Source organism: Lathamus discolor, chromosome 19 (genome assembly GCF_037157495.1).
Source record: "Lathamus discolor isolate bLatDis1 chromosome 19, bLatDis1.hap1, whole genome shotgun sequence".
Taxonomy (NCBI): Eukaryota; Metazoa; Chordata; class Aves; order Psittaciformes; family Psittacidae; genus Lathamus; species Lathamus discolor.
The window spans coordinates 123,295-147,917 of NC_088902.1; the positions used below are offsets into that span (position 1 = coordinate 123,295).

The following is a 24,623-nucleotide window of genomic DNA, read 5'->3' on the forward strand; positions in this document are numbered from 1 at the left end:
CGGGGGAGGCCCGGGAGGGGCAGGGGAAAGCAGCCCTGGGCCCGCCCCCGCCGCGCCCAGCGCTGCACCTGCCTCCCGGCACCGCCCCGCTGCCCGCCCCGCGCCGAGCCGAGCCGCCGCGGGAGCTGCTGCCGGAGCCGCCGCCCGCCATGGGCACAGCGCGCGGGGGGATGCGCTGCATCAAGATCCTGCTGTGCATCTTCAACACGGCCTTCTGGGTGAGCGCCGCGCCGCGAGCAGCCGCGGCACCTGCCGCGGGCGCTGCCGGGGCCCGGGGGAGAGGGCGCGGGGTGCCGGGCTGCTCGCGGCAGGGACCGGCCCCGGGACGGGCTGCCCGAGTCCCCTGCCTCGGCTTCTACTCGCTTCTGTAGGGTTGCAGTTCCCCCTGGGGAAACACGTTCTTGCTGTAAGATGCCACTGCTGAGGAAAGCCACCACCTTTCCTAACCGGTAATTTAGCGCCCATTTCCCTAACCAGAATTAACACTTCCAACAACAGCAGGATTTGAGAGGTTTTCCAGCGTCCCACACGGTGTATTCCAGCGGAATACTCCTTCACAGCATCACGATGCTCTGTAAGAATGTAATTTCGAATAGCAAGCCAACAGTCACTACTTTCCCAAGCTCACCCTAAGAGAAAGCCCTTGCATCAGACTGCACTTATCTTGCTGAAAGTTACACTAATGGGGCAATAGTGTCTACTGCTGAACCCTCAAGAGCTTTAGAGTGATAATGCCCACTCTGCCCTCATTGCACCTTTAATGGTCTCACAGTTCCATAGCGCTGCTGAATTCAAGCTTTCTTTCCTTCTTTCCCATTCCCTCATGCTGTGCTCTCCTCTCCAGAAGGGATAACAATCACCAATGTTATCTTCTTAAATGTCTTTTTCTTTCCCATTCACTGTTTTTTAAAAAGAAGCTACAAAAGAATCTCGTTCAGCCTCTCTGGAGCAAAGAGTTTTGGGCTTTTGTCTCCTTTATGCTTGAAGCACAGTTAAACCAAGCGCTGTTCCCTCTTGGTGACAGCACTGCGAGCTCCGGGTACACAGTGCTGCTGTGCTCAAGCTGGAGGAGCAGAGTGATGTTGCCCAGCTGCAGCTGCAAGTCAGGAGAAGGACAAAGCTTTGTGTTATGTTGTTTCACAAAAGTGACAAGTACTGTGTTTTGTTATCTGCCTTTTCACTGAGAAGGGAGAAACCATCTCCTCAGCTGGACTGGGGGCATTCATCACCATCATCACCATCACCATGGAATGGTTTGGGTTGAAGGGACCTTAAGGCTCATCCAGTTCCAACCCCCTGCCATGGGCAGGGACACCTTCCACTGGAGCAGCTTGCTCCAAGTCCTGTCCAACCTGGCCTTGAACACTGCCAGGGATGGAAGTCAATTAAGTTACTTCTATCATCCAAGTTTGGTGTATGTCACAGTTAAGCAGGGCTTAACTCCTGGTCACACAGCACTTCCCAATAAGGTGCTTTCCCTACAGTAACAGCATCTTGAGTCCAGTCTGAGGCCCTGTGTGGCCTCCTGCACTGGCCACAGTGCGGTTCTGAGGGTTAGGAAGGAGAGAAGAGTGGAAGTTCACAAACACCACTACAGTTAAGAGCTGAAAGAAAGAAGTACATTGCACTCTAATAGGAATTCATTGTCAAACACTGAATTTTCTGACAGTGCAATCCCAAATTGTGGGATTTCAAGAGAGTACAAGGTACCAGTGACACCTCTTTAATGCTCTCCAGCCAGCCCTTCCTGAAGTACTGACTGGTGTGTTTCTCTTCCAGCTGGCAGGACTGGCTGTCATTGCCTTTGGGCTGTGGCTGCGGTTTGGTGGGGTTATGGCAGACATTGCTTCCGACAAAAGGTCTCCAGAGTATTTCTTTATGGGTAAGTTAAAACGCTTGTGATGACAGTAGACTTTAGCTTTGGTTTCATCCTGGGGCATGTGACATACCTTACGCATTGAACTATATGAAGGCCAACAATTCCTCGCCTGAACTACACAAAACTGGACATTCTGGTGCTCTGTGTCATGTGCATGATGGTTTTCATCCTTTCTTTGCTTGGCATCAACTTCCTTAGTCCTAAGTGAACCCTTCTCTCAGACCTGATCCAGCCCCCAAGGATCCGAAGTGAATTGTGCTGTTGGAATAGAGGCTGAGATGGGTCAGAGACTCTTGGAACATGGGGCTCACCAAAAAATCCTTCCAGAGTTCTCTGTGCAGTTGCTAACCAGTGAAACAGCTGTCACTTCTGAATGCTGTCACCACCAGTGCAGCAGGAAAGCTTTTGCTCGCCATTCTCCCTGTGTCTGCACACAGAGGCCCTGAGTGACGCTTTCAAGTATCAGAGCAAGTTCTTCCACAGCTGAGAAGTAAAAATACACCCTCAGTATTCAGTCATCTCAAGAGCTGCTTGTCCAGCCCAGACAGAAATCAGTAGCTCCCCAGGCTAGAGAACTGGTATTGGCCATATCTAATTTTAGGCATTTAAGATAATCTTCTTTCTCCCGAGGGTTTCTAGTGGGTTTTCTGGAAACACCACCCCTGTTCTGTATCTGTAGACATCCTTAAATAGCAGCTCTCTAGGACTGCCAGCAGCTGCATTTCTCTGCCCAATGGCAATTGCAATGTGCCTTTACACCAGAAGAGTCGTATTTTTGTCTGTTTTAATGTCTCATGCCTGGGGATGGATTCACACTCCGTTGGTACAAACATTTCTGCCATCTGCAAATGCCAAGTATGAATGAATCCCCTGTGCTGCCTTGTCCATCAAACCACTCTGACAGAGTGCCAAGAATGGAAGGTGACCCCAGAAGTCCTGTAGCAGTCAGTTACCCATCCCAGGAACACTGCCTGAGCTATGCAGTGACTTTAAATACCCCAATTCTCTTAATGGAGGAGACCTTGGCTCTGCCACACCACACTTCTAGCCCCAAGCTTCTTTAACATATGCAGCCAGGCTGGAGGCACAGAGCTGCCTGTATGGTGCCGTGGAACAGATGGGTAGAATATTACACCCAGTAAAGTTTCGTGGAAGTTCATGAGGCTGAATAAAACCATTCAGATGAAAATCTGACTGGGACCTGAGGGTTACCCTGTAGCACCTCCACTGACACAGAGCCAGGAAGTATGATTTATGTTTTCTCTTACATCCGAGCTGCTATTAGATCATCAACTTCCTTTCCAGGTCCAGCTTATACCTATTGAATTTATTATGCTCTATCTCGGAGCTCTTCCCTGCCTCATCCACTTATTCCTGACCCAGGAGATCCAACAGGACAGAAAGATGTTCTGGCCTTCAAAATCAAGTACTGTTGGTTTGTTAGAAGCCAGGAAATAATAGGTCCTGTGATGTGAATAAGCATCATGGTCATTTCACAGCTTTGCAAGTGCAGACTGTAACAGTGTTATTTGGTGCCTATGTATTTATATCTCTACAAGATTTAATCTGCTTCAGTCCTGTATGGGAATTGCAAAAGCAGATCAGAACAGTTAATTTGGAGAAGTCCTCGGCATGTTCTTGTAAAAGTTTCATCATATACAGCAACACTCAACTCTTGGGGCTGTCACATGTATTTATAGAGCTGCATGTTGTAATACGTAGCTGCTAGTAGAGGAACTGCTAAGGACCTAAATGTTGAAGATTCTTTTAAACTTGAACTTTTGACCTGCTAAAGCAAAGTGTTGGCCCTTTTTTGTTGTGGGCTTTGTGCCTACTACAGGGAGCATTCATGTTAAAGAAAAGCAAAACATTTTCTGCTGCCCTCGCTCTTTACAGACCATATTAAATGTTGTTGTGAGTTCTGATGGGGCAGCCAGAGGCTGAGGCTGGTAACAATCTGTGACTAAGATAGTGGTAAAGGAATGGTGATGATTTCCATAAGGGGGGGGTTTAGCAACAGGCAAGGCTGCACTTGACCATCATGCTCAAGGGCTTTACTTCTCTGGGAGATTTCAGCTCCGAGTCCCCTGACAGTCATGTACTGGGCCCTTCTCACAGGGAGTGGTGTTCAGTTGGCTCTATGTGTTTGCTCTGTAACACGCGTTCTGGGTGAGAGCCCAATTTTTGCACAGGAATTCTCAGTAAGGAACACAAGGAGCAGATGCCCAGAGGGTTTCAGGAGAAAGAGATCAGCAATATGACTTGGAGATAGAAACACATGGCAATAGATTTAAAAACAAGTCCTGTAGCTCTGTTCCGCTGCCCGCTTTGTGTCTGCCTTGCGATAACACTGTGCTCAGCTCAGGTTTGTGCCTGTGCTTGGAACAACACTGCAGCTGCATTCAGAGTTTGCTTGGTAGGTTGAAGCACTGTCCAGAATAAGCATCTTGTGGAAAACAGCTCATTTTCTTGATTCTAAAGAGCGGCACATTCTGCTCTTCTTGTACCTGCACTGAGCTGCCAGCTGAGTCTAACCAGCTTCTCTCTCATGCTTCCTTGTGATGGGGTTTATTTTCCTGGTTCTGAAAGATTTTAGTTTAAAATAATTGATAATTATATCCTTGCATTTTCCATTAGGGCAGAAGGAGTCTCCTTAAATAGCCTTGTTCTTTACCATCAGCCCAGCCCAGTCTTTTCTGCCCCCTGGAATAGTTTGGGCTCTGACTTGGCAACCAGACATGTTCATCTTTTCCAGCCACTGAAATGTTTGTGTTGGTTTGAGAACAACTCAGAGGCAGCAGTGCTGAGGTCAAGCACACACATGTGTTCTGAGCTATCTGTTGCTTGTGGTTTTGTGTTTGGTGATCCGTATTTCCCACTGCAGCTTGCAGGTTTTTAACTTACAACTTTAAATGTTAGAATTGAAACTCTCTGACCTGTGAAGTCTCCTCCTTCGCTTTACCACACGTATCTTACACTGGAGTGGCTTCCTAAAATTGGCCATCCTCTCTCTGCAGCTCCCCAAGTTTTTGAGTTCCCACTGCATGACAATGTTTCTGTTATGTCACCTCACAGTATGTTTTGTGCCTGTGCTTCAAGTTGTGAAGCAAAACTGCAGCTTTCCTACTCTATGGCAGTTCAGCTTCGGTGGATTTCATACAGTCATCTCTTAAAAAAAGGAAGAAAAAAGGAAAAATAAAAGATCATTTCAGCAAAGGTCAGTAGAGGTCAAAGGTCAAAGAGTTAGCTCTTATCTGAGCTGCCTGTGACACTATTGACCAAATGGAGAAAAGATCTGTAGGATAAAGGAATTCCCTCAGCTTGTTCATCCTTCTCAAGACTCCTGTGCCAAGACTGTGCCGAGTTTTCCACTGGGCAGGAAAGTTTGCAACAATCGGAAGGAAAAGAGATCTTTGTGTGAACCCCAGAGGTCAGCATTGCTGAGTGCAATGAAAACTAACATGGGGGTTTATAAGGGTTACTTCAAGACACCTTTTCTCCTCTCTTTGCTTTTGGCGGATGAAGAGGAAAGTCTGTTCTGGTTCCTTGGGCAAATGGAGGACAAACTCTCTGTATCCCTCATAAATGGAGTGCAGAGGATCACATCACTGCCAGCAGCAATAAAAATTCAATGTATGTACTCAACAAGCCCCCTCAGGAATGCTAACAAAACCTGACAAATGTGAATGAATCAATCATAGAATCCTAGAATGGGTTGGAAAGGACCTTAAGATCATCCAGCTCCAATCCCTGCCACAGGCAGGGACCCCTTCCACTACAGCAGGTTGCACTAAGCCCCTGTGTCCAACCTGGCCTTGAGCACTGCCAGAGATGGGGCAGCCACAGCTTCTCTGCGCACCCTGTGCCAGCGCCTCAGCAGCCTCACAGGGAACAACTTCTTCCTTATGTCTAACCTGAACTTCCCCTGTTTCAGTTTGAACCCATCACCCCTTGTCCTGCTGCTAAATGTGGATGGCTCTTACTCATAACTGCCAGCACTGAAGTATTGCTTCTCCTGCACAAACTTTCTGTGCATGCTACATTTTCTCTGCTTTCATTCCATGATCCAACCTGTGGTCCAGGCATTCATCAGGGCCAAAACAATTGTGGGCAGAACTTTCAGGGTGGCTGTGGCTTTTTCTGGGGGTCTACAGGAGCAGGAGTGATTGTGCTGGCTTTGAAAGGTACAGTTAGAAGGCACATGCCTGAGGATATGAAGTCATGTCTGGAGTTGAAGGATATTAGTAGTTTTTCTCCATAGCAGTGGGTGCCCATACAAACAGGAAGGTGTTGGCCAGCAGTTAAATTCACGTAAACAGCAGCTCTCTGCTTCTGTGCCTCATTTTGTTATAGTTCTAGTAATTTATTTTGGAATCAAGCACTATATCCTTCATCAACAGTATTTTCTCTCCAAAGTCCATAGACTCAAACTCTATCAGCCTTTAAAATGAGAACCACTGGCAAAGCAGCCTCTCTGTAGAGATGAGGAGCATCAAATGGTCCTGCTATCATGTGTATTAGAGAGGCTTTTAGTCTGTACTTAAGACTTAAACAATGAATTTGTCTTTCTTCCTATCATCGCGTGTGCAGATCTCTTCTGTATTGAGGAAGAGTGGTTTAGAAAAGGCTGATAGTGGCTCCGAGTGGCTGCACTGGAAATTCTGCTTTAAAAACATGACAGCACCACCCCACAAAAAAATCTCACCCTTACTCAAAATGAAAGTTGTTCAAAAGTCCTCAGTCCCTGCACTGGATTGTAAAACCTGGCAGTCAGTTCCTAAGAGTCAGTACCCACCTGCTGATGTCTGCAAAGCCCAGCATAAAGTTAGAAGTCTTATAAAACAAGTTACTTAAGCCTATGGCTCAGCCCAGAGAAGAAAAGCTGTATAGAGACCTCAGAGCAGCTTCCAATATCTGAAGAGACCTACAAGAATTCTGGAGAGCAGCTCTTCATCGGGGACTGTAGTGGTAGGACAAGGGGTGATGGGTTCAAACTGAAACAGGAGAGATTTAGCTTAGATAAAAGGAAGAAGTTCTTCCCTTGAGGGAAGGTGGCGAGGCACTGTCACAAGGTGCCCAGAGCAGCTGTGGCTGCCCCATCCCTGGCAGTGTTCAAGGCCAGGTTGGACACAGGGGCTTGGAGCAAGCTGCTCCAGTGGAAGGGGTCCCTGCCCATGGCAGGGGTTAGAGCTAGATGAGCTTAAAGTCCTTTCCAATTCAAACCAGTCTGTGATTCTACTGGAATAATCTGTCCATCTATCTCAGGTTGACTGGTTTATATTTGCAATATGCCAAGATTGACTTATCACTTGATAAGGCTTTTTGCCTGTTAAATTGCCCCCCTGGTTAAACCTTTCTCCCACCCTGGTCTGGGTGTAGTTATCTAGAAGCTCTGCAGTTCCACACAGCAGCAACAGCTGAACTGACAGTTATGCCACTTCCTTCTTGATGCACCCTCTTCTTCCTCTAGGCACCTGGCAGCCACCCTGGTGCCTGGTCACTGGGAATGCTGCTCACTCTGTGTGAGCCACCTCAGTGAGTGACCAAGCAGTTGTACCTCATTTCAGTCACACTGCCCATTGCAGAGCCTGGCACCACAGGCTCAACACTTCTGCTCTTCCAGAAACAGTCACCAGTAGCAAGTGATCTCAGTGACTGGGGATAAACCTGCCACTGGTTCTGTGTGAAGTAAAAAGACATCAAGATGTTTCATCTTGCTGTAGCAGCACAGTAAACTCCAGGAATCATAGAATCACAGAATAGTTAGGGTTGGAAAGGACCTTAAAATCACCCAGTTCCAACCCCTGCCAGCGGCAGGGACACCTCACACTAGACCATGTCACCCAAGGCTCTGTCCAACCTTGCCTGAACAGCGCCAGGAATCGGTCATTTACCACTTCATGCTCAGGGTTTCTCAGTTACATGTGTTGTTCTTCATACATGCTCTATTTAAAAGGCCAAACTGTGCTCGAGATGCCAGGCTCTGAAGTGACTTCCAGGAAAAAAAACAAACCAGTACAAACCAATGGAAATCTCCTGTGTCGTGTTTCATTCTGACAGAGCTGGAAACAGTGGAACTGTCCACTCTGAAACCAGTAAGAGGAAAGCATTTTGTCTGCTGGAAAAGAATGAAACAGCAACAACAAACTAAAGCCCTTAGCTCCTTTTGAGGATGTGTTAGTTCAAAAGAGAGGGTTTTCACCGAGTTGGCTTGTTCTATTCCAACACTTACTTTATCGGCAGTGGAGAGCGTAAAGACAGCTCTCTTCAGAGTCCTAACTTTTACTGCTGTGGGGGGAGAACACATTTGTGTTCCGCTTTGGAGCCTGTACATTTAAGCATTAGAACTATGTTATTGCTGATGTCTGCATGGAAACATATTCACACGCAGAATTATTCAGGGTGTCCTAATCTAGAGAGGATTGTAGAATACCAAATGACTGAATATTAAAAATGCAGATGAAACAATGGATCAATAAAGCAGTGTGGCACAAGTGGTAACAGATAATCTAAGCAGTATAAAACACTGTCAGACTTTGCATTAGCTGTAGCCAACCCAGGAACATGACCTTAGACTCACTGTCACTTACTCTTGACAAAGGCGCCTTCAGCTGCAGTCAAAAGGCAGATAAAAATGTCAGAAGTTCTTGAGAAAGGAAATGAGAATCCAACTAAAAAACTGTAATGTCATTGTGTAACTTTCTAATGCACTCAGTGTCTTGAGTGCCGTATGTGGTCAAAAAGGATGCAATAAAACCAGAGAGTGCTAAGAAGTTTCACCAGCTGATTATCATACTGTGTGCTATGAACAGCTTCCAGAGTAGGAAGGTTTTCAGTGTTCACCATATTCTGCTGCCACAGGATTCTGATTGAGCAGATCCACCTAATACAGGAATGTTGATTACAGCTGACTTTAGTGAGCTTGGGTGAAGTAGGTATCGACAGAGCAGCCTGTAATGCTTTTGTGGTTCCAGGAAGATTAACCCCAAAATACCTGTTGAATTCACACAAGACATCTAACTATGTCTGTGCATTATGCTCAAATTAATAGTAAGTTCCAATTCTCCAGACATTTACCTGCCTTCAGAATACTGCCTCTCTTCTCCAGTTTTACAAATCTATTTTATGGATAAATACACTAAAAATCCCTTAATACAGACATGGTAATCTCTAGTAATAAGCCTGTTTCAGAAACCAGCTTTGCTACCATGTGCATACACAACTGTGCTGTCTGGCCTGTTACTTCCAGCTCCTACATGTGCCTCTCAGCTTTTCCAGCAATGCATTTGCACTACGGGGTCCTTGGCCCTTGAGAGCCTCAGTCCATCTGTGGAGGATCACATCTCCCTCCTGGGCTGCAATGCACATACAACCTCAGGAAAACCTCCTCAATCATGGCTGCATTATGGGGCTCCTGAAATCAGTGCCTCTGCATCCCTTATAGCAAGAACAGAGCTGCCTGTTGTCTCAGTGGAGTATGAAGAGTTGGCAGTTTGTTTGGTGTTAGTTAGCCCAGAAAAGGAAAAGCAGAATTATTTAGAATGGAAAGTGAGCATAGCAGCCAGGTAAACAAGAAACCCATGTGAAGTAACACCAGACAGGGAGACAGTGTATGTCTGTTCCTGCTCTTTGCGGTAGGCTCTAGACAGGGATTTTTAATCTCAAAGCCATCAGTAACATTTTGGAAGAAAAAAAGAAAGAAAAACCAAACCAAACCTCTGGAAGGTTTACTCCAGACTCTGAAATCAGAGCTCTACCGGCCTAGGTGGTGGTGGTGATGGTTCATGCACTGTCTGTAACAGCAGTGGTTTTAATGTGCATATTAGTAGGTTCTTACCTGCCTGGTTTGTGCTGTGGTGTTTCATTTCTTTTCAAGCACTGGCAGTGCGCACCTCTGCCTAGCACAAGTCTCTACAACAGAGCACAGGGGGACCCTGGACCTAAGGACGCAGTTGTCACTCTGTCCAAGCACCACGTAACAGACTAAAGAACTGGTGGCATTTCCTTTCAGATTAATTTTGCAGAAATTTGCACATTCCCTTTTCATTGCTCTCAGGTACAAAGAACAGTCTTGAACTGATATTACTCTAAAGATGGGGCTGATCCTTCCCTCACTTCTGATACATATAAAGATATACTGCAGTCAGCAGCTATAAAATCCCATCCTTCTCTTCTACCTAGTCTAAAAATGGTGGAATTCGGTATTCACTGCAAGTCACAAAGGTTTTGTTGATATAGAAAAGGCACACAGAATACTTTATCCTTCCTGAGAGGTGCTTCTTCACACTTGCAGATCCACTGTTTCTGCGAACAGCCCCAATATGGTCTATGTATCATATCCAGAGGAAACAGTATCTTATGGAAGAACTCTGTGCCATGATCACAGATGACCACCTAGAGATTCCGCTGAGTTGCAGATTTGCTGTTCTTCACTACTGGGAGCCAGAGGTTGCTCTGAGATCGCCATGTAACTTGTTCATTTCCCTGGTAATTGCAGAGCCTGCTAGAAAATGGGAATTCCTCCCATTGGGATTTTCACAGGGAATACCCCCCTGTTACATTTTCCTTTCAGGAAATAATGATTTTCCCCATGGGATGAATAAAAAAAAAAAAAAATAAGTACAAGTATATGGCAAAGCTGCTGTTTTACTGCTTTCCAAATCTGTTCTTTGCTGAAGTATGGGCCTCCCCTCTTACACTTTCTGCTTTTTAGCCAGAAAGGAAATCAATCTGTTATTAGATGTCCTCTCACTTGGCTTACTGCTAAAAGTACAAGTGTTAGTTTCCTTCACAGCTTATAAAAACCTGTGTGGTTGGGGTGAGTTTTAGCACAGCTAAAACACCAAAAATCAACCCACCATCCCAAAACCAGAGTATTGCCCCACAAAAGAGGTCAAGAGAATAGGCTCTGGCCAAAAGTACCCCACTGCTATGACATTCAGCTGTTCATCCTGTTGTCTTTACAAAGAAGCCTGTATTTCCTCCAGTACCCCTTAGAGTCAGCAGTGTCCTGGCTGCATCTGCTCCATCAACTGATTTTCCATTGCATTTTGCACATGCCTCTCTACCCCTTCGCACTTAGGGGCTGGCAGTGACCTGCTTTCTGTGTCCTGCACGCAGCTGCAATATAGTCCTGAGCTGCGGGCAGTCACATACATGGCTGGTTTCTGTCCCTCTTAGTGGTGTAGCAGCGTGCCCGTCCTCAGGATCCCCTCTTCCTCTGTTGTCTGCTCCTGTGTAGGCTGTGCTGCCACTGAACTCAAAGACTAGATTGTTATCAAACTCTTCATTAGCAGGCACAGATCTGAGTGACAAAATTAAGCTTCAGGAAATGAACAGAGGCGAGAAGAGGTGAGAGGAGAACATCTCACACAGGCCACAAACTTTTGCTTCCTGTCTACCTCATACTTTTTTACTTCTGCTGCACAAAAAGCTGCAGCTAGAGAGTCTTCTCAACACTTCCTATTCACCTCAGCCCCACTTGCACACTTCTTTTGGCCGTGCTGAGCTTTGTGGTGAACTTCTTATGCGTCAGAGTTTCTAGCTACAAAGTATGTTCCATTTTGTGCCTATAAACTGCCTTTTCTGTTTCTCTGCTGTACTTTACATGCCAAATTGGAGGCTATGCCAAGGCTTTGTGTTTTACAATGGAAGCACTTATGAATAGAAGCTGATTAAGGCTTTGCTTTCCATCCTGCTTTGTGGAAAGGAATGGGCTGTAGTGAAGCTCAGATACTTCTGAGAAATGACACTACTGCCCAGTGATGCATTAACACCACCAAATTCCTGGATTTGCTGATCCTGACTGGGCTAACTTGATGGCTGTTAGTGCATGATGGCACTAAGGAAGACTGTGGTTCTAAGGGGTGCCATATTGCCACCCTTTCTTTTCTAGAGTCTCACTTTTCAGCTTAGATCTATTCCTATTAAGAATCTGAGGTGACCGTGCCTACCTTGCTGCGTATAGCACACTAGGAAAAGAAGTCCCTGCGTTTATATACTTACAACCTCTAGGTTGGTTTTGAACCTATTGCTTTGATCCCCTCCCTGGAAAGCATCTTCCACTTGAGCATACCTGGATGTGGGTGCCAGGAAACCACACAGTGCAAGCTGAGTACCCGTGAATTTCTTTCAAGCTACTCTCCAAGTGCCTCATTCCTGTGTGAAAGATTACATGTGTGTCTATATTACAGACAAGTAAAAACATCTAGGTGGAAAAATAAGAATGACACAAAACTGAAGAAATAGTTCTCTGAGGATCAGCAACTACCAGCCGCAGGCTGAGAAAGGGCAAGGTCTGGAATGAACTCTCCTGAACAGAGGATGGAAGAAGGTGCTCTGAAGCTCCTGCCTGGCTCAGCTGTGAGGCCAGACTCGAGTGGGCTCAGCTTTGTTTAGTGAGTACTGTGAGGCCTTCCTGTAACACGCCTTAAAAGGGAAGCTCTGCCTGAGGTGGCATGAGTCATGCGAGGGAAATGTTCAGGCTGTTCCTCAGACAAAAGCAAATCCAGATTCCTGAGTGTGGTCTCACCCCTTTGCTATCTGCAAGCACCAAAAACCCAGGGGAAGACTTCTTCCCAGCCTTAATCGAAAGTCTCTTCGGCTGAGCTGCCTGATGAGTAAGTACAGGGGCTGGAGTAGGGAGGGATACACAGAAAAAGGTCCAGGAAACATCTTTGTAATTACACTCTGTTTGTTGCCGTGGAGATCTCAGGAAATAGCAGTTTTGGTGTTTGGCAGCTCAATAGAAGGCTCTGGACCTGCGAGGAGGTTTTGTCTTTTCCAGTTCTTCTTCCACGAGGGGCTGGCCTTTCTCTCCTGAGCCATATATACCTTTGTATACCCCTCCTTCAGTAAAACCCACTGTGTTGTGATGTGTGTACAATTATTAGCTCAGTCCTGGTAAGTCACAAGATGCTGACTATTAAAAATCTAGAAAATACAGAATATGAACAGCCAGAACATTCAGCAAGCAGCAAATCCCACATATCCCATCACAGACCTGGAAAGCCATATTAATGATAACTGGTTTAGTGCTGTTTAGCAGAACATGTGTCCTCACAGGAATCCTTGGGCACAGGAAAGGTACCAGAGCAAGAAGGATGGAAGGAGGAGAAGGATCACGATAGCTGGGATCAATATCTGGCTGATACCCAGTGACTGGACAGTGATGTGGCACTGAATGGGCAGCAGGAAGGAGTTTGCCTTCTCCAAGCAGGCTGCAGCTGTGTGGCAGAGAGGGATGCTCTGTATTCATGTACTGACCCTTTTGTTTGGGGTTTCATTTTCCCCAACAACCACTGCACATTGTCATTTGTAGGGCTTTCTCGTGTAGGTTACACAAGGGCTGCTGATAGTAAATGCCAGCAGCTCTGTTAACCCTAAAGATCTGGGTAGGATTGTAAAACAATGTTTAAGTTGGTAACTGAGAGGACTAAAAGTTTCCTCAGAAGTTTGGTAGTGAAAGCCGGGAGGAAGGCTCATTGTGCCCCCTAGTGTGCACAGCCTGGAGCTCCACTGGCCCCTCAACATGAGGCATGAGGGAATTGAATCACAGAACCATAGAATCAGTCAGCTTGGAAAAGACCTTTAAGCTCAAGTCCAACCATTCCCCAGCACTGCCAAGGTCATCACTGACCTATGTCTCCAAGTCTTCTGATCATGATGCACCAATAACATAAACCTTTAAAAGCTACTCCTCTCATATTCTAACACTGGCCCTGGTATGCTGGAGGAAAAAGAGTAAAGATGCTGGATCATGACTGCCCAGCAGGCAATAAAGCAGCTACTGCTCATAAAGGAAGGTGCCACACTCCAAATCACTGTAGACAAGCTTCTGCTCTCTACAGTGACCAAGCTCAGGACTATTGCTGAGCTTATGACCACCACACCCAACCCTTCCCAGCCTGTTCCTTGTCACTCAGTTCACCAGAGGATGCAAATTTCTTGTTTCATTCACTTCTAACAGCTTTCAGTGGTTTCCCCCATTCTTTCTAATAGCTATCAGCTAAAGCATTGATTCCAGAGGAACATCACACTGTACTGCCTGGACCCTTTCCCAAAGGTCTTCAAAAGTCCTTTGTTATGTGCTGCCAGGCAACGGAGAGAGCATAACTGCCAGGTAGCTTTTGAAGTTCCACCCCTGCACAGCAGCAGAGCACATTGCACCTCCAGGTTTCACAGAAATAAGCCCTTTAGCAATGTGGAGGGGATTTTTTCCTTAATTTCCTCCCTGAGGAGTTGTAAGGTGCTTCTGGATGCTGTGGTGTCTGCTCCTCCTGGACTGAGCTGCCCTTGGGACAGGAAACTTGGGAGGTAGGAGTCTTCTCAATTCGTCTTCCTGAAATTACTCAAGTATTCTGAAGAAATCATTGGGGTTTTGTGGTGAAAGTTTTCTGTGGTACAGATGCTCTTTGTGAGAGCCAGAGACCATTGTTACATACAAATGTGTGGTTTTCACAAAAGAGGTAACAGCCTTTGGGAAGCGAAACCTTCTTAAATCCTCCTCTGACTCTGGTTTTCCACAGGACTCTATGTGCTGGTGGGAGCTGGGGCTCTCATGACCACAGTTGGATTTTTTGGATGCTGTGGAGCAGCGCGGGAGTCTCAGTGCTTACTTGGAGCAGTAAGTAAAAGGTTTCAAGGGCCTGGGCTGCACAGCAAGATAATCCCAAAGCATATATGTGTCACCAGTGGGAAGATACTTATTGTCCCAGACCTGGAATGCCTTCAGTCTTTTCACTGGCTGATCTAGCTATTGCAGAGCTTCCATACCTGAAGAAATTCCATTGGTTGTCTCATATGACATGCTGGAATTAGCTTCTGGCTTTTCTGAAGCTACCAACTGAGCCACATCTCTGCCACTTCCACCTTAGTTCCCATATAACAAGAAATCTGACCTGACCCTTTGTTACAGCCCCTGCTACCAGCTTCCTTTTGGTTACTGTGTGAGCTGTTGAGGCCCGGGCCAGGATGAGGGACTGATTGGCAGTGCATGTAAAGCAGTATTATGCAAGGTTTAGTAATGTAAGATTCTCTTCTTCCTCTGCAGTTCTTTGCTTGCTTGTTGGTGATATTTGCAGCCGAGATCACTGCTGGAGTATTTGCCTTTATAGGCAAGAAAGTGGTAAGTAGCAAGAAATTTCTAACGTAATGAATGGGTACTTACAGACTCTGGCATGCAGTGACCTACAGTCTGGCTCTTGCATAGCAAATCTTTCCAGGAGACTTTTCCCAGGAAGACTCTCTGACTTTCTTCTCTGGAGTCAGTAAGAGTTTGTGTTATCACCAGTCTAAAATGGGATGCATTCCCCCCCTCCCTACCCATTAAAGAAAATCTGCAGATGTCATTCAACCTCACATCCACCAGCAACATTAAGTAGATCTGTATGGTAAGAGGGCACTGCTTGGCAAAAGGGCAGAGAGATTCAAGCAGTGAATTTCTCCAACAGTGTTTAACCAAAACATAGAATACAAGCACATGTATATTCTGACCCATGCAGAGTGCCTCTGAATGCCATCAGGCCACAAGACCTCCTGTCTTTCCAATCACAGTACTTCAGTTTACCAGGCATCATTTTCTGCTCTGGAGGCTGATGACACAAGCTGAAGTTTGCAGTGGATTACGGTTAACTCACATGGAAAGTCTGATTTTTGCAGGCAATACAGGAAGCCCAGAAGATCTATGAAGACATTTATGATGACTACATGAAAAACCCAGGGGGGAAGGTCAACAGGACTATCTATCACTTACATATGGCTGTAAGTAGTCCTCCTCAACTTTAATACCTTACGTTGCTACTCTACTGTCACATTACCTTTCAAATTCAGAATGCCTCCCACTGAAGTATGAGAGAACAGAACTGAGTGTTACTTAGGATGGATCAAGAGGCTCACAACCTGGTTTCCTAATGGCTCTGTCAGAATTCCCAGGTGATCCCTACCTCTGAAAGTGGAAATGGCCAGGCTTTTAAACTTCAGCTGATGCTTCTGGACTGTGTTGTGCAGAAGATACAATTCTTATGGCCCTTCTGGATATTAAAATCCAGGAAGAAATACTCACGAATGTAGAGGGAGATAAAGGTCTAAATCTCTCTGCATTTGTCGGAGAGAAAATTGACCCATGTCCTAGGACCTCCAGTGTGGCAGATCCTGTCACTGACTGAACCAAGTAGGTAAAGAAGCAAAAGCATGTGGGTGGCTCAGTTCAGGCCACCCAATAAGTTAGTGTGTGAATCAGAACTGGAACCTGCAACTTCCTGAATCTTGTTTGTGTCCACCATGTATCTACACTGCCTCCCACAGAGATAAAGCCCAAGCTTTGTTGCTCCTTGCAGCATTCCCACGTTCTTTAGAACATTTCACAACCTCAGACCCTCTTGTCCTTCTCCCATAGTTGTTATTTCTGACCCCAAAAAAAATTCCAAGCATTTTGTGGGAGATAGGCAAACAGGAAAAACAAACCCTCTGAAACATTCTGATTTATTACTGTCTCCAAACCCAACTGTTTTGTCAGAACTAAAGATTCTGGCATTCTCTGCCGCAGCTTCTGTGTGTTGCACATAATTCTGCATGTGCTATTTGAACTTTCTGCTTTCTCCCTTTAACAGCTCCTGTTTCCCTATAAAGCCAGGGAGCTGCTTTCCCAAAATCCATGAGTTTGCTCCGAGATCTGTAACAAAAACCCTACCTGGAAGTTGTTAATACAAATCTGTTTGTTTGTTATGGCTTCAGACAACTGAAACTGATTTTTTAGTTGGAAGTAGCAATTAATATAGGGAATTGATTTATTACTTGTTCTGTATTGTTTCTTTTTGTTGTTATCTATTGTCTCACATTCAGTATGAAACCAGTCTATGCTTTCTCTTTCCTTGATCCTTAATCTCTCCCTCATTTAGCTCCAATGTTGTGGTAAAGATGATACAGAACAACAAATGGGACTACCCTGCCCAGAGAATATCCAGCTGCCAAAGGCAAGTATCCTCTGTTCTGGTTGATCTAATCACTTTTTTATGTCAATTGTTTAGTAAAATTAAAGACATTCTATAAGTAAAAGAAAGGAAGAACTTCCTTTTTACAAATGCCAGCATGAAATTCCATATGAAATAGAGCAGAATGGAGGCAGAAATAAGTTGGAAGTTGTACTGAACATACCCAGCCCTCATTGCTGAGGCCTTCTTATAGTATCCCGCGGTAGCTGAGACAACATTACATTACCTGAAAAGTGGGAGGGATGTAGTAGAACAGCAGTCCTAAATATAAAGCCCTGTGAAGGCTGCCTGCAAGGAGATTCCTGACTAGGAACTTTGTTGGTCTTAAGAAGAATACTGTTAGTTCTGTCTTGGGTGGAATCTGCTTGTAAGTCCAATGTTGAGCTGAAGGGACAAACTTCCTGATTTGGCATGGCCCATTATAGAAGGGGTTTTAAATTTAAGGAAAACTGTAAGATGACTTGTCTGTGTCAGCCGGTACAGGGAAGAGATGTCTCACTAGAAAAGGGAATGCACTGGGAAAACTGTCCTACAAAACACAGGACACAGATGGAAGAATTAAGACAGTGTCTGCAATAATATTTTTCCTAATACCTGTTGTTTAGAGCTGCTTAGAGTATTTTTTTCTAGGAATAAAGATCTTTCCATGTTGTTTTTAACAGAGCTGCCTAGTTGAGATCCAGAAAGTAACTGATGCTAATCTGCATTTAGTTGGAATTGTTGGAATTGCAATTGCTGGCATCACAGTGAGTAAATCCATCTTCTCATTCTGAAATCTCTATCTGAGCCCAGTACTCTGTCTCTTCCTCAAAGCTTTGTGGAAGGTGTCTTACAGCAACTGGCAAGATTCCTCAAAGGTGAAGCTATTCCTATCACTTTCAGTACATCCTCTCTCTGGGAACTGTCCACATTGGTGCAAGCAGACTTGCCTAACTTTGTTTTAGTTCATTTTGTGCCCTCAGACAAGGTCCCACGTATCTAATGGCAACCTTACTTTGTTGTAATAGTAGGAAATGGAGTGCCCATGAACCAAACTGAAAATCAAAAGGCTGTAGCAGGATTTAATCTATTCTGCAACAACTGTGGACTGACGCTTTAGGCCCTTTAAGGATCCATTCCTTAGATTTCATAAAGAATAGGGTGCCTAACCTTTGTACAGAAACGGCTTTCCAGGGAACTGCTGACATTAGCATTGGTCCAGTGCAAAGGATAGTTAATAACAGTTCTCCTAGGTCACAGACCCAGTGATCAGTCGGTATTTTGTTAAAGGAACACTAAACTAGAGAGTTTTCAGAGCAGCATTTCTTTCCTAAACCTCCTTCTAGTTACAGAAGCTGTTTCACCAAATTGTGTCATCAAAGCATCAATAACTTCCCTTACAGTCTGCCTTCTCCCCCAAGCTTGTATTGTATTCCCAAGGTCTGCTCCTCCACCACAGAGCTGTGACCAATAGATGTCACCCTGCCGCAAGGATGTGGCAGGTCGGGCAGTCCGTGTCAAACAGGCGTTTCCAGCGCTTGTGCCATGACTTTCTTCAGGCCCAGAAACCAGCAGTAGCCTGAAGCAGCTTGAGGAACCAGAGTATGAGTAAAGAAATACACCTTTAGCTGCTTTGGTGAGCAGGAGGTTCCTGGACTTATGTGGACACTTAAAAGCAGATGAAGGTCTTATGCAAGTAATAGAAACCATGGCATGGGGAAGGGGGATGAAACAATCCTGTGATTTGTACAAAATGTGAATGCACACCCAAAAATACAGCAAAGCAACAGAGTTCCAGTAACCTCATTGCTCACCAACCATACACTAGAAATATGAATCTCTCTTCTATGGCTTCCCACCTCAGCTACAACAGAAGTTATGGGATGATAACCTCTTCAGCAGCAGAAGCATGTCTGGACACTTTTTTTGTGCTTGTTTCTGACACTTCATGAGCATGGTGAGATGCCTCCTTCTTCATTAGGGAGGTGTGTGGGGAGGGGATATGAACTCAGTTGTGTAACTGCCCAATAGTACTGCTCACCTTCAGTCATTAGCAATGAAGCCTCAGGAAGTAGCTGCTAAAACTGTAGCAGAAAAGCAGTTTCTGGAGACTCTGGCAACACTCACTGTTCTTTGACATTCCCTCTAGTTACCCAGCTCCCTAACATGGATAGAGTTTTATATTCACTGTAGAGCCTTGGTCTTGAGTCGTAACTGTTAAGAGCTTGGCTTTCTCTGTAAAACCACAATGCTCAGCACCAGACCTGGTTCCTCTGGAATCATTCTCTGCTCTTGCTCAAGTATATATACAATATTCCACGTTAAGCATTCTGAAATTCAGAGCCTTTTGCAGCAATTCCAGGCATAACAGCAATAGCCACAGTGAAATTTATGTTAATAACATTAATATTTGGGGCTGTTCTGCTGGCATTAACATTTAGGACCAAGAACAGCGATAAAGTCTTGGCTTTGAGAATCAGTGAAATCTCTTTGATGTTAACTGTGTGATGTCTTGGGGTTTGTAGATGGAAGCAGCCACCCGCTACTCAGCAGTTACAACCTTCAGATTGCTCTGATATGCAGACTATTTTATAACTGTATTGTAAGTAGATCCCTAAATCACATCCCTTCTCTTCTAGATCTTTGGCATGATATTCAGCATGGTTCTGTGCTGTGCGATCCGTAACACAAGAGACATGATCTAAAACTGTCACTGCACAACTATGTCCCAGGAGTTCCAGACTAAGCTTACAAGAAGTGCTCTTCTACCCAATTTAATAATTGTAATACATTTTAATCAGTGTTTTAACATAATGAGGGTAAATATCCCATTAGAGGAGCAGGTGAATTGTATTAGTTACAGTAAAACCGAAGTGAACAAAAAAGGGGTTTTAAATGTTCTTTGTAATGAAGAAAAGCAAAGGTGCATCTATGACTAATTTAATTGTTAATGTTTGTATATGTGCAATTAAGAGTTTACACATCAACAGACATTGTGTAAGCACATGCATATCTCTCCTTACAAATACATATGTACATGAGCAGGTACCTGTATATGCAGTATCTTGTCTAGGTAAGTATGTGCAAATGGACTGTGCTGTGTGTGCATGTTTGCAGGCAGAGTCTTCCAGAGCCTCACCATGCAAGAGTGTGCACAACCCACATACACACAGTGCTTCGAACCCTTCATATCCAGCCCATTTGCCAAGGGTTAGCAGAGGAACAAATGCCACTTTAAAAAGGGAGATCTAGGATCTATTTTGTAATAGTTCTTTTCAAAGCCTGCACAGAGTAGAATTAATAAAATTGGACTTTATTGAAACAAATCTAATGCCTAAAGGCCTGCTCCAGCAAACTCGAATTCATGTGAGGAGACCCACTGGCACCACTGGCATGCAGAGACTGGATTTGGTGTTGTTACCCTTCATGCAAATGCAGAAAGCTCTGGGAGAGGAAATACATCCAAGGAGATCCAGGCTAAAGGAAGAGCAGGAAAGAGGTGGGAAGCTGGTAAGATAATGCAGTCATTTGGGAGCAAGTGCAGTGCTAGCCTGAGATACACACCAAAAACAATAGAAATCCGAGTAAAAGGGACCACTAAAATCTTTATTCAGAAGTCCCTTTATCCTGCAAGACTCTATATGGGATATATACTGGTGCAGGAGTGGAGCCTATGGCCAGAAAAGCAGCAGCTTTGTAGATAGTCTGTAGAATCTAACTGGCCTGGGGAAGCCAACTGAAGAGTGAGAACGGTCAGGGGAAGACACACAGCACTTTAATATCCTCTGTTTCTGCTTCTGTGACTATCACAGCTTCCATGGGGCTCTTACCTCAACCTCTCTCCCTTTCTTGCAGGTATAAGGCAGGAAAGAAAGATGGGACATATTTACAGAGCCAGAAAGTACATTTTTTCTTTAATGGCACCTTTCAATGGTGTGTCAGGTATAAATGTTACACTGTCTGCTTGAAATACCTCAGGGCTTGAGTTTACATCCTTTGTTTCTATATTTTTATTTTTCTATTTGTCATATTTATGAATAACAGAATGTTCCTTTTAAAACAGTCTAGAAGGGAGAAAGGTTGTCCCCAGAAGGGGAAAAATAAATTACGTCAAAGGCTCAGAATCTCTTAATTCTTTTGCTTAAGATAATTCACCATTTCAGAAAACAGCTTTTTGCTGATGATACCCACAGAGCAGCTCTGGCTCTCTCATGATCACTAGATCAGATTTCTGATGCACTTGTTCCATATGTGATGGGAAAGAATTCAGCTAAACTACATCTCTCATCAAAATGGTCCCTGCTGTCTAACAGGACTCGGATTTACAAGTCATGGGGTCTTTATGCCATGGAAACATGATAGAAAGAAATGGGATTTCAGAAAATGCATGCATTCTAGTGCACATTTGTGTAGAATACACATCCCTCACCACCTTTATCTTTCATTTCTCAAAGAGCCTCAACTCCCATCACTTTTCTGTTACTTCAGGACTGGAAATAGTGTTGCTGTTCCACGTATCCAACTGACACATCCTGCTGTCTTTTACATAGAGCTCTCTCCAAATCCTTCAAGCACAAGCTGTGAAAGTGATACAGCCATGCATTTAATGCTGCAACAGGCACTGCAGTTTCTGGGCCTAGCTTCAGATACTCAGCTGACAGGGAGATGTTATATCATAACACCAAGGAAGTGCTGGGCTTGTGTCACTGTTCACAGCCAATTAGCTATGGATGTCATGTAAAAGTCGGGCCTGGGACCTTATTCTGCCAACACCAGACCAGGAAATAGGGCCCCAATCTACTCTGTGCTTCTAGGAAAGGCTCAACTGGGAGAATGACACTGGCAGCAAATCAGTGAGAGTTTTGAGCTGAAGCTGAGAAAGTTTCTCAGAGCAGAGAACTGACACAGCCGAAGCAATGTCCTGGATGACAGGTACATCTGAGACTGCCTCTGCAACTGGTCTGCTCTAAAGAGATCATGGGACAGTACAAAGCTGAGGTGGTTTCTCCCAGGCTAATACTGACAGAAAGAAAAACCTGTGAATAGTGTCACTGCCACACAGAGCAAAACAGCTTTCCAGAGAACCAGTAAAAGCAGCCCATTAGGGCACACTGGTTCAGGTTCCAACATTATTGCCCTACAGGGATAGAAATTTACTGCAAACAAAGCTATGTCCTTCTGTTACAGTCCCTCATCATGACAGCATTTTATTTTAAACACATTACATAAAATCGATTTCAATTCCTCAAATGTAAGGCACCAGAATGTAATGACAGAACCAGAGTTTACTCTTTCTTGAGCAAGTTGGAAGATGCCCACTCCCGCTTTTGAGATGCACTGACTAAAAAGGCAGCTTGCAGAACCTTCTGTTGCTTCCCCAGCCCCCCCAAACCCTCAGAAGCACAAAACCATTCAAGTGCCTTATGAAAACAGGCAAGAGTGGTATAAGAAGTCTTCTATATGTTTAGACTTGAAAAAACAAACTTTGTGCTTAAGTGTTTTGGGTCTGTGGGTGGTTTCTTCATCAGTACATTTGTTTTTCTGAGCATAGCTACTGCTTATACTGTAGAGTTTACTGCTACATAGGTATAGGGGATACTTGCACTGCATATCAGGAACAGAATAATACCAGTTACTGGTTCACTTCTCCAACTTACTGGCATAATTTAAGCTGGAAATCAACATGTTATCAACTATTAGATGTACTTTAACAGAATCCAGAGATGTAGCCTCTTTTGTTACCAGGTGCACAGTATATTTGCAGTTCTCTCTGTAAATGAAAGTCTTTTAACTCATTGAGGGACAGAAAGTACAACTGTTCCTTCCCTGACAAAGCTGGAAGAATTCTTTCCTAATGCTTTTAGATCACAGCTAGTTAAAAATTCCAGTTTCCGTTGACTAGCTTGAGCAGCCCTTTTGAAATGCTCAGGTGTCACAGGCAGGGTTATGCCTATCCAAACTAAATATATAGCGCCCATAGTTCACTGTGCTGCTGCTCTTTCATTACAGCTCTTCAAAGTGCAAGATCTTTGATATTTGTCAGCAGTACAAAACCATTTCCAAGCAACTACACCATGTCCTCAATAAGAAAGCTTTTCAAAGGTAAACCCAAACCAGGGTCTAAACTTCCTCAAGTACAGTTCATGCTCCAGAGTTGTATGCCAGGATTTCATTAACAAACTCCAATGCACCACATACATCAAAACTGCCCTATCAGTCAGCAGAAGTACCTGCTTAGTCCTGTCCCTTGTACCTGCTTCAGAGCAAAGCCACAAAATATCCAATAACTCTGAAAGCACATCACACACATTTTCCTCGTCTCCTGTCAATTTGCTCTACAGCATCAAAAAATGTAAATTGTTGATGTCCTTAATGTATGACTAAGCATCATTATTCACATTTCACTTGTCTAATTTTAATAAGTAACTTACTTCATGGGAGCTTTGTTTCTTACAGGAGAACCTCAGATGGTTTTGCTGTCATGCAGAGGTCACACAGGTGCTGATGCTCAGCCCTGTCACAGCCCTGCAATGAAGAGTAGTATTTCACTTTTCTTCATACCGAAAGTGATAATTTTATAGCAAAATGTATTTCATATGTACTGAAAAAGAATTTGAGTTATCTCAAGCATTCAAATGCTTTATTTTACAGCCCCTGGAGGCTGCCGATTAACAGAATCAGATGCTGTTCACAGAAAATGTACATAAATAAAGCTTTGCAATCTTACTTCTTCCTCTGTATTGGTGCTCCTGCCACTAAGCTCTCCAAAATAAAAGCACTTCCAGTGTAACGCAGATGTTTATATGGTGCAAATTCTGATTCTGGACAGAACTGGCCTGCGAGTTGATGCTGCAAAGTCTGCGCCAGAACTGCCTCGACGGCAGCTTTCTTTGAGAAACAAACAGAACAAACTTACTCTGCTGCTGAAATCAGCTTCCCTTCCCTTTAGCCTCCTGTGCTCTGAGCCGGCGCGTTATCAGCTTGAACTCGGAACAACTTCCTAATGAAAACAACGCGAAATGAACCACCGACAGAGCTCGGCTCCGCGCCCCGAACCGGCCCGTCCCCGGTGCCGCCGCCACCCCACCCCGCACCGCACCGCACCGCACCGCGGCAGGGCCGCCTCCGCCCCCCCCGCTGCATGCCGGCGCTCGGCACACCGCGGCCGGGGCACACCGCGGCCAGGGCACACCGCGGCCGGGGCACACCGCGGCCGGGGCACACCGCGGCCAGGGCACACCGCGGCCGGGGCACACCGCGGCCGGGGCACACCGCGGCCGGGGCACACCGCGGCCGGGGCCCGCCGGGCGCCCGCCTCCCAGGGGGCTCCCGCGGCCGGGACGCACCGCCGAGCGCACCTCAGCTCCCCTCAGGAGCCCGCGCGCCGGGGCGGCCCCGCCCCCGGGGCGGAGCAGTGTGCGATTCTCGCTTCTCATTGGCTATCCTCACCGCAGCTCGCGCGGGCCGCTCGTTCCGCATTGGCTACTCGCGCCGCTGCCGGCGCGCGGGCGGTGCTCGGTCCGCCCGGCAGCCGCGGCGCCCTCGCGGGCAGCGGGGAGGGCGGGGGCCCCGCCTCGCTCCGCCCCTCTCAGAAGCGAGGGGACCTGAGGGGCGCCCCCTGGCGGCTGGGCGGGGTGCAGCTGCCTGCAGCCAGCCCGGGCGGGCCCGGCGGCTCCGCGGTTGCGCGCTCGCGGCGCAGTTCCAGGCGCGCAGGCGCGCTCGGGACCGTGTCTCCCCGAGCGGCCCCCGGCGTGGCCGCCGTTAGGGCTGGGGGC

General features: G+C 45.7%; 1 protein-coding gene across 6 annotated transcripts; it reads left to right on the forward strand.

Annotated features, from left to right (window-relative positions):
- Positions 1-82: 82 nt before the first annotated feature.
- TSPAN2 (tetraspanin 2) lies at positions 83-23,642 on the forward strand. Of its 6 annotated transcripts, none has more exons than XM_065698756.1 (9): positions 83-218; positions 1,780-1,882; positions 14,407-14,504; positions 14,931-15,005; positions 15,539-15,640; positions 16,777-16,851; positions 17,532-17,615; positions 19,374-19,450; positions 20,704-23,642. In XM_065698756.1, exons 1-8 carry the CDS (start codon positions 150-152, stop codon positions 19,422-19,424), a joined length of 657 nt encoding a protein of 218 aa, XP_065554828.1. In that variant the 5' UTR covers positions 83-149; the 3' UTR covers positions 19,425-19,450; positions 20,704-23,642. The 6 variants fall into 6 exon arrangements, with proteins under 6 accessions (XP_065554828.1, XP_065554823.1, XP_065554824.1 ...); XM_065698751.1 differs by lacking the exons at positions 19,374-19,450; positions 20,704-23,642 and adding exons at positions 18,713-18,805; positions 19,488-19,576; XM_065698752.1 differs by lacking the exon at positions 20,704-23,642 and adding an exon at positions 18,713-18,805 and having other exon boundaries at positions 19,374-19,422.
- Positions 23,643-24,623: the final 981 nt, after the last annotated feature.